General features: G+C 56.2%; 5 protein-coding genes across 5 annotated transcripts in view; 4 read left to right on the forward strand and 1 right to left on the reverse strand.

The window, feature by feature from the left end:
- The window catches only part of CHGG_02385 (uncharacterized protein), a gene marked incomplete at both ends in the record, with an annotated part of 4,776 nt that extends 4,192 nt beyond the window's left edge, over positions 1-584 (reverse strand). Inside the window, one exon of the mRNA XM_001228900.1 lies at positions 29-584. Within this exon, the coding sequence (XP_001228901.1) occupies positions 29-584 (556 nt within the window). The remainder of the gene's footprint in view (positions 1-28) is intronic.
- Positions 585-1,398: 814 nt separating this feature from the next.
- Positions 1,399-2,721, forward strand: CHGG_02386 (uncharacterized protein; the record flags this gene model as incomplete). Its single annotated transcript, XM_001228901.1, has 1 exon — positions 1,399-2,721. One exon carries the CDS (start codon positions 1,399-1,401, stop codon positions 2,719-2,721), a length of 1,323 nt encoding a protein of 440 aa, XP_001228902.1.
- A 489-nt stretch (positions 2,722-3,210) lies between these two features.
- CHGG_02387 (uncharacterized protein) lies at positions 3,211-4,467 on the forward strand (the record flags this gene model as incomplete). Its single annotated transcript, XM_001228902.1, has 2 exons — positions 3,211-3,419; positions 3,636-4,467. 2 exons carry the CDS (start codon positions 3,211-3,213, stop codon positions 4,465-4,467), a joined length of 1,041 nt encoding a protein of 346 aa, XP_001228903.1.
- Positions 4,468-5,043: 576 nt separating this feature from the next.
- On the forward strand, positions 5,044-8,231 carry CHGG_02388 (uncharacterized protein; the record flags this gene model as incomplete). The annotated part of the gene is made up of 3 exons (XM_001228903.1): positions 5,044-7,810; positions 7,903-7,934; positions 7,995-8,231. 3 exons carry the CDS (start codon positions 5,044-5,046, stop codon positions 8,229-8,231), a joined length of 3,036 nt encoding a protein of 1,011 aa, XP_001228904.1.
- Positions 8,232-8,718: 487 nt separating this feature from the next.
- CHGG_02389 (uncharacterized protein) lies at positions 8,719-9,584 on the forward strand (the record flags this gene model as incomplete). Its single annotated transcript, XM_001228904.1, has 2 exons — positions 8,719-8,817; positions 8,868-9,584. The coding sequence occupies 2 exons, from the start codon at positions 8,719-8,721 to the stop codon at positions 9,582-9,584; spliced, it is 816 nt and encodes a 271-aa protein (XP_001228905.1).
- Positions 9,585-9,616: the final 32 nt, after the last annotated feature.

The raw sequence follows: 9,616 nt of genomic DNA on the forward strand, positions 1-9,616 counted from the left end.
GAAGCGTCGAGACGGTACTGTACTCGACCTCGCGAGGGGATCGGTGAGAGCTGCGCGCGGCGACTCAATGCCCTGGTAAACGGGGGATGAGGCGTTCGATAGCTGTTTGTTGGGGTTTTCCACATGCTCCAGAGCTTCGTTGCCACGGCGGTTAGGACGGTCGAGAGGACTGAATCTGGATGCTCCTTGGCTACGACAGGGAAAAGAGGCTCCAGGAAGCCCTGGGTAGAGTGAATGCTGCGTCCCAGGGCCGCGATCGAGGTGAGGAAGAAGCAGACAGCGGATGATTCGTCGCTGGGGGTCATCGTTGCTGGTATGACAGCCTGCCTTGCACGTGACCATTCTGGTGTTGTTGACATGCGAGAGCTCTTGGACCGCCCGTGGCGCGACGTCGACGGGAGGAGCCTTCCACCACCAGTGCCCTGTTCCTTGAACCGAATCCCGCCTGTCTTTTTCTCTGATTCGTAACCTCCACACACCCGTCGCAGCCGGAGGCATTCACGACAGCTTGGCCTCTCCTCGTCGCATTTGACGCGTCGTTTGCGACATGTCGAGCAGCCCTTGGAGGGGCCATGGTTGACCATGTCTGCTGCACATGTGCACAATGCTCACGAGGACCGATGTCGCTTCTCGTCGAGACTTGAGAGTTGCCACGCGGCCGGTTCTATTTGCGATTCGTCGCATCCAGGGACTGAGCTATACTGTGTAGATACCTTCGTGCGGAAATTAGATGCCTAGCGTTGCGAACGAATCATAGATTGTTGGATTTGAGGAACAGCGGAGCATTGGACGCCCGGTTGCTTCAAGAAGTTGGTTTCATGTTATTAGGCAGGTACGAATAACTACCGAGGTAGGAATTGACGCACACGCACGCATTTCCTCTAAGGCAGTGCTGATTTACAGATCATCCTACCAAAAAGAATTGGCCCCCACCGCCTCCCAGGTTCCAGTGGTTCTGCTTAACGGGCGGTGAGCCAATTCTTTTGGTGGCGTCATCTGTGATGGTCCAGGGCTTCTCATCCGCCGGATTGGCGATGCTCGGACTGAGTTATGGGCTTGGCGATGCTGCCGTGGCAGTGTTTGCCATGGGGGTTGCGAAAAGCCGTGGGGCAGAACATCCCAAAGCGACCAATCGCAAAAAAGTTGCCTTTTCCGTCCGAGTCGTCGCGGTCTTATTCCAGGAACACACCAATCGCAAACACGCTCGATGCACGGCTGGTGCAGAGTGGAAGTGTAAGTTGGTTGTGGGTTGCTCTCGCTGGAGCAGATTGAGAGGACAAGCAAATGAAGATAAAAGGCAGTGCACCGCCGAGAACATTGTGTTGTGATCCTTACTGTCATGAGCAACTCTGGTACCCAATCTTCTCTACTTCATATTACTTCTGAGTGCCTTCTAAGATGAAGTCAACCTCCCTATTCAGCGCTGTTCTGCTGGGGGCAACGGTAGCCTCAAGCTCCATTCTCTCCCGCGACCCTGGGCCATCCTCTTCCATCTCGCCAAAGGAGCCGGAGGATCCCGTCATCCCTTTGAGCACGGATGAAAGCTTCCATTTCGAGCTGCTCTTCACCCTCGGAAGCACCATATTCGGGGCTGGCGACGTCAACGACGTTTTGGCCGCAGCGAAAGACATCAAGGCCGGGAATTTCACCAACTGGCTTGAGACTTTCCACGCGTTGGCTGAATACACCAAGAAGCAGGCCGAGGATCCGGACAATGCGTACGATTCATTGAACGTCCGGGAAGCGTGGTTCGCCGCATCGAGCTACTACCGCCAGGCCGACTTCTACAACCATGCGAACTGGACGGACCCTCGTATTAATAGCTTTTGGCTCGAGCAACGCGCTGCCTTTGACAAGGCGCTTGCTGCACTGCCCGTTCCTGGCGAACGTATCCAGATCCCGACTGATAACTTCACCGTTGAAGCAATCTGGTACACAGCCGCAGCCGACAGGGTCAAACGGCCGACCTTGATTATCGGCAACGGATACGACGCCAGCCAGGAAGATTCCTACCACTCGTTCGTCGTACCAGCCTTGGCCCGCGGCTGGAATGTCATTACCTACGAAGGACCAGGGCAGCCCACGGTTCGCCGCAATGATGACATTGGTTTCATCCCCGATTGGGAGAAGGTTCTCACGCCAGTTATCGACGAGTTGATGAAGCGCAAAGGCTGCTTCGTCGATAAAGACCGGCTGGTCCTTGTTGGCATTTCAATGGGTGGCTATCTGGCCGCTCGTGCCGCCGCGTTTGAGCCTCGAATCAAGGCCCTTATTCTCAATGGCGGCGTGTGGGATGTCTACGAGGGATACGCTGGTCAGCTGACCTCGGAGCTGAAGGAACTTCATGCTGCGGGCAAGCAAGAGGAATTTGACCAGACTGTCTTGCCGCTCTTGGATAGCCCACAGGTGCCTACACTCATGCGCTGGGGTCTAGGACACGGCCTGTGGTGCTTCAAACAGCATTCCCCGTACCTGTGGCTCGAATCGCTCAAGCAGTACACTCTCAAGGACGTTATTGAGAAGATCAAAGTACCCGTCCTTGTCGTCGATTCCGAGTTCGAGGGGTTTTTCGCTGGTCAGCCGGAGGTTGTCAAGGACGCACTCGGCGATAATGCAACTTACATGTTCTTCAAGGGAACAGCTGGATATCACGTCCAAGTTGGAGCTGCGCAGGAGTGGAACAGGTACCAGTTTGCCTGGCTGAACAAAACACTAAAGTGAGGAGTAGCAGCTCCAATGTGTCTGTGTCGCGACCCGGCCTGGCGGCTGGCCAAAAAGCTCATGTGTATTAGACTGCGATAGATAGATGTATGTATAATGGGCGTGCTGGAACCGTACCCCTGGCTGACAGCACATCCCTAACCCTATTCTTTTCCTTGGTCGCATCGCATCGCATCAATTGAAGTGCATCGCATTGCATTTAAATCCGTCAAATCTATCACCCTGAGCGCATTTGCATTGCTCTGTCGACAGCCAGTCCGCTCAAAAAAGGCAATAACTGAATAAATCGAGATGGCATCAATTGTGTTTTCCTCTGACATGATCCATACATAGCCCTAACCCTCCTACCCACCCCTGCCAGAAACCACCTGACAGACGCGTCCCATCTGTTGACCTGCTTCGCGCTATGTAATTTCACGAAATTCCATCTTTCAGGGACTTAGCAATCACACAAAGCAACCTGCGAAGTGCCTTGTTGTTTCACCCAAAATGGCACCCAAACGTGGGGCCACAGCGGCGGCCGCTCCTGGCCGGCCATCCAAAAAGTCAAATCCATCAACCGGCAGCCAAAATAACCGCAATGACGCGCCAGCTCCGACAATCCCTCGGAGCAAACGTTGGACTCCACTCATCTCGTGCTCCGCGAATGTGGACATGGAGTACAAGATAGCTACCCAAGACCCTGAGACAGCCTACCGGTTTGTCTGCATGTGCCGCCCTCCTTTTCGCAACGGCGAGAACGACCGGACTGCAAAGTGCGACGCCGGTGACACTTGTCTCTGCAGTAAACCTGCATCCGAGCACCCTGGTCACATCTGGAAGCTCTCGAGTGCTGGGAAGCGCAGGTTTCATGCACAAGAAATCTACGCCGACATGAGATGCCCCGACTATTTTGACATGTACACATTTAACAGGCATGGAGCCTATGGCGTCCTCGAGGTCCTGCAGAACCTCATCCTTGACTTTGAGGAGGCCAAGGATAACCTCAAGGAGCGGTGGGCTATCTGCGAGGCTCTGGCTTTTTTTCTCAACACGAATACCGCAATGGGCGTGGTTAGGTATGTCCTTCTGGTCACATCATTAGGGGAACAATATAATGACACAGGGCTGATGGGCTGGCATGGGGTCGACGGGACTACCGTTACCGAAACCTACCTGATCATTGGTCGCCTCTTCTTGACCGCCTTGGCCCAGCTGGAGCGCGAGGATCTACTGAAAGAGGACTCGGAAATTGAAAACATTGGCCTGATCATGGCACTATTCATGGCTTTTTCCCGCACTGCGAAACGATGCAGTCAACTGCTCTACGATGAGTACCGGCGGCAGTCGCTCGTACCTGCCAAGGACAAGCGGAAATGGGAGCCGCGGGATTTCCATCATCAAATTGCTTCATACGCATCCAAGTACGGCATCAGTTTGGTTGGGCCGCATGACATCGACGATCTCGTTGCCAAAGCCAAGAGTGACGCGGACCTACCCCTACCGGCATCAAACACGCCCAAGGCGGACGTTTTCGGTTTTGCTAAGAACTTGAAAAGGTACAAGGAGGAGCAGAATGGCTTGACAGCTTGGATGGCCCTCACGCACTGCTTCACACCGATTGGCGGGGACTCCCTCGACATCACTACCTGGAGCAGTGACAAGCGCAAGGAGAAACACTTTGAGGAGAAGGACCCGCTGACACAGGAGCATCTTGAGGCTCTTGCGCAAGGGAAGGTTATATCTGTTGCCTCGGTGGGCTTATGATTGTGGAATCTTGTAAGATAGGGGGGCTAGATGTTGGATGTTAACTTCGAGTTGAAGGTTATGTTAAATGTATAGGATTTGTAATTTCAAGCATAACTGCGACGGGCTTGAGAACAATCAACCTTAGCCGGTCAACAATCCCGCAGCAAGTCATCCTCTTTCAATTGATGATATTTGGCAGCCGAATGTGGATTGCCATGTACCTTGTATATGAAATTAGGGCCTTGATTAATCGGGGCCTGTTGATTCGAGTCACGACTACAAGTAAGGTATTCATTCGGATTAACATTCAAGGCGCATGGATTCCATTCAGGAGCAAATCCAGTTTTCAAGATATTAACATTTCTTAGTTACGGGCAACTCAAGGAAGCGCATCGAGTTAAAGGGGTATATAACCGGCCTAGTCGCATATAACCGTTTAGCCGGAAGTATGCAATGACATGGAAATATCGGGGTTGATTACCGCATACGCCGTTTTTGTGGCCTTGCCGCGGCAAGCGTCACCACTGCCGTCAAGGTGCTTGGAGCAAACCGATCAAAAAAGAAAAGCTGCAACGAACTTCGCGCAACGCCATCATGGCACGACTCGACGAGATGCGATTCGATCCAGCTAGCCTGAACAAGGCGACTGCAGCAGACTACTCGTCTTCCGAATCCGATGCCGAGGAAGACGAATACTTGATGCCCTCGCGCAATCCCCACGAAAGCGAATTCGCCGACTTCAACCCCCGCAAGCGGCGCCGTACAGGGCGTGACTCAAAGGAGAGCGCGGCGCTAGGGATATTTGGGTCCGAGAGCGAGGATGAGGGCTCGGGCAGACAGTGGAAGCACAAGAGCCTCCGGAACAAGGGTGTCAGCTTTGTTTCGTCTGCGAAGGCCAAAGCCGATTCTGACGATGAGCTTGACGAGGAGGAGGCGGAATACGATGACGCCAACCCTGGCGCCGTCCCAAGCGACGCCGAAGAGAAGGACGAACAAGACGAAGAGATGGATGGCGTAGGTTTGGGGTTCAAGGGTGCATCTGCCGCTGCAGCGCAAGGCCTGGGGTGGACGCCTCCCACCCAACAAGCGACTCCTTCAAAACCAACGGCACCTCCTCCGCGATTTGTAAAGTCAAAGGTTGACGTCGCCAACCCCCTCGGCAATGGGTTTACGCCCATGTCTCAGCGGGGCCCGACACTCCTGGCCAAGGACGAGGAGCCGGCTGCACCCCGCGCCGCGTTGCCGAGTGCGTTTAGCAAAACAAGAGGCGGCAAGACAAAAATCAACGCCAATTCCTTCGGCGCCCGGATGATGGCCAGGATGGGATACGTCGAGGGTCAGGGTCTCGGAAAGGAGGCGCAAGGTCGGAATGTCATCATCGAGGCGAACCTTCGGCCCCAAGGGGCCGGGTTAGGTGCAGTCAAGGAGAAAACCAAACAGGAGAGGGAGGAGGAGAAGCGGCAGGCACGTTTGCGCGGAGAGGAAGTCGTAGACTCGGAGGAGGAGGAGAAGAAGAAGAAGGCCGCCCGGAGGAAGAAGGCTTTGACTGGCGGTATCAGCAGCGGAGGTGGCAGCGGTGTCAGCACGCCCAAGCGCCAGAAGCCGAAATACTTGACCATGGATGAGATTAAAAAGGCTGCCCCTGGACTCAACATACCAGACGCCTTCACCCCCATTCTCGACATGACAGGGCCGGGGAAGAAAATGCTCACCACATCGTCAGGACTGATGACCCCGACTGGAGGCGCCGCTCCTGCCGAATCTACGGAGGCAGTGGAAAACCGGAAACTCGTCAAGCGTGCCCAGAATGACTTCATGGCTATTCTGGAGGAATGGCAGAGCCTGCAAGAACGCAAGGCTTTCCTGGATCTGCAGTTGAAGGAAGAGCAGCAGGAACTGGAAGAGCTCTCGGCGAGTTTGCAAGGGAACAAGTCTGTGACGGGGGCTTGCACAGCGGCTTCCAGGCCAGCGGAAAGCGGCGAGGCCGACAGAAAAGCCGACTTAAGCTACCGGCTTGGACGAGTCATCGCCGGACTGCGAGATGCGAGCAACTCCCTCTCCGACTCCATGCTCCCACAGATCAAGGATGAGCTCGGCTCCCTAGCCGTGGCCGCAATCCACCCCCTGTTCAACCAATTCCGCCAACTCTGGGAGCCGCTCGAGGAGCCCAAGCCCGCCTTCGTAGACGGCCTAAACTCCATCCGCGGCTTGCTCGGCCTCGATCACCAATCCAAGAAAACCTACCGCAAACCCACCGCCACCCCCTACGAAACCATGATGTACGAACTCTGGCTCCGCACCCTCACCACCACCGTCCGCGAGTGGAACGTCCGCGACCCCGACCCACTGATCGCGGTCCTCGACGCCTGGGCCCCTCTCCTCCCCCCCTTCGTACGCGCCCAGCTCTTCCAAGCCATCACGCGCAAACTCGAAGAAGCCCTGCAAAAATGGCAGCCCAAAAAACACACCCACAACCTCCCCCACCGCTGGATTTTCCCTTGGCTGCCCCACCTCCCACCCACCCACCTCGACCCGCTAAGCACCACCGGCCTGGTCGCCGACGTCCGCCGCAAGTTCCGCCAGCTCATCGACGCCTGGGACTTCTCCCGCGGCGTCATCCCCGGCCTCAAGCAGTGGAAGGATATCCTGCGCCCTTCCTCCTCTAGCGGTAGTAGCAGCCGCGACCGCGACCTGTGGACCCCGCTCGTCATGAACCACCTGCTCCCGAGCATGGCGCGCTATCTGGGCGCCCACTTCCGCGTCGAGCCGCAGGACCAGGCGCCGTATATGGAGGCGCTGGATAAGTTGCTGGAGTGGGGGGAAGTGGTGCGCCCGAGCATGCTGGCGGAGGTGTTGGTGGCGGAGGTGTTCCCCGCGTGGCACGCGGCGTTGTATCGGTGGTTGTTGCTGGAGGAGGCGGATTATAATGAAATTGGGGGGTGGTTTCAGTGGTGGCAGGATGAGGTGTTCCCGGAGGAGATTAAGGTGCTGCCGTCGGTGGTGGCGGAGTTTGAGAAGGGGTCGGCGATGATTGAGAGGGCGTTGGATTTGGGGGAGAGGGTGAGGGCGGAGTTGAGGGCGCCGGAGGAGGGGCCTGCGTTGAAGACGGCGAGGGACGCGGGGAGGGAGGAGAGGGAGCGTCAGAGGGAGGAGGAGAGGGTGCAGGAGAATGTGGTGGATGTTGCTGCTGCTGCGAAGAAACCGGAGGAGGTTACCTTTAAGGAGGTTATTGAAGCGTGGTGTCCGGAGCATGACCTGCAGTTCATGCCGGAACGGAATAAACTGCATGCTGAGGGGCCGATGTACCGGATCTTGGGCATGGACGGGAAGAGGGGCGTGTCGGTCTACTTCAAGGGCAATAGTCTGTTTGCGCTTATCAAGGACCAGACTCCGATGGAGATCAGGAGGGATAATGAGGCTGATTGGGGTACGTTGATGACGTTGGCCTCGTAGTTGGACGGCGTGGGACGATGCAGTGGTTAATGGTACGTCAATACATACGGCCATTGAATGGGTAGTTCATGCGGCTTTGCCTGTGTTCGAAGGGCCGCTTGGATGGCGGAAGAATCGAGGCCCATGGGGGTGGGCCCGCACGAGCCTTCGTTGTGGTCTTCTCGTCCGGGGCACCTTTACCAGCGAGCACTCGGGTCAATACTTCGGGACCGGGTGACGAACCGCACATTTTAGCTCGCCGACATAGTTGTCCGTTCAATATAGCCCCAGTTTGGCCAACTCAAAAATCCTATCAGCGGTGGTTACCCCACGCCGCGGCCGCCGACTAGGGCCGAGGTGAAACATTCAGGATTGCGCCATGAACGCAGAGCAGTTGGCAACTTCTGCCACAATACCAGCCGGGCTCCAAGGAAGGTTCGGCGAATTAATTCAGGGGCTATTCAAGGCAACCGCTATTCTTGACCCTTTTAATTATCGCCTGTCTTGTCCTTTTACTTACTGATATCAGCTCAGCAGTCAGGATGCTGTGTTGAATACAACCAAATCGTTACAATGCGGAGTATAGCGCTTTCTTCTGACTATGAGCTTTAAATTACCGGATTGTTTCGAGATGTTGGGCTGGCCAAACGCGGCGGCCAAGGCAAAGCAACCCATGCCGGTTCTTCCGTTGGGTTCAACGGCACATGAGATAGACCGATTAAGACACCGCTCAGTTTCGTTATAACATCTACCTCACGCTCGTCCATTCTTAGAGCCACTGGTATGCTTCACTCTGTCGATGCTTGAAGCTCCGTTGTGCCCACCAACGCGATCAACATGTCATCTATCATCCGCCTCGTTGCGGCAATAGGCCTTACCATACTCTTTACCGGTAGGGCCCATGCTAAGGTCCACGGCGTTTTCGCCCATTACATGGTAAGAAATCTCATCACCCAGATAGCCAAACAACGCACTAACCTCGCCAGGTCGGCGGCATGTCCACCATCGACCAAGCCCTCACGGACGTCAAGGAAGCACAGTCCCTCGGGCTCGACGCCTTCGCTCTCAACGTCCAACAACCCGACGCCTGGTGGACCCGCGCCTCGCTCGAGTTCCTCTTCGAAGCTGCCTCCCAACAAGACTTCAAACTCTTCTTCTCCATGGACATGGCCGTGATCCCATCCCCCTCCGACTGCACCTCCCTCCTCACCAAATACATCACCCACCCCGCCTACTACCACCACGCCAACCGCCCATTCCTCAGCACCTTCCGCGGCGGCGCCAACTCCAACGCCAACACCCAATGGACCTCCGTCTTCCAATCCCTCCCCGCCACCAAAAACAACCCCTACTTCATCCCCAACTTCGAAGACCACCCCTCCGTCACCGAGGGCACCTACCCGCCCAGCATCTTTACCACCTTCCCCGCCACCTCCGGCCTCATGGGCTGGGAAACGGCCTGGCCGCCCTCCGGCTCCCCCGCTTCCACCCTCAACCTGACCCTCACCACCGACGAAACCAACCTCGCCGTCACCCGCGCCGCAAAAAAGGGCCTACATGCTCCCGCTGTCCACCTTTCCAATGCAAGCACCACCCGGAGCACGGCAACTGGTTCTGGGTCGGGGGGCCTGACGCTGCCGCGGCGCTTGGCTGGGGGCGCTGGCGCTGCAGCCGGAGTTTGTCGAGGTGCTGACGTGGAATGATGCCGGGGAAGGGGCATATCTGGGGAAATTGT

The sequence above is a fragment of the Chaetomium globosum genome, genomic scaffold (genome assembly GCF_000143365.1).
Source record: "Chaetomium globosum CBS 148.51 scaffold_2 genomic scaffold, whole genome shotgun sequence".
Classification (NCBI taxonomy): Eukaryota; Fungi; Ascomycota; class Sordariomycetes; order Sordariales; family Chaetomiaceae; genus Chaetomium; species Chaetomium globosum.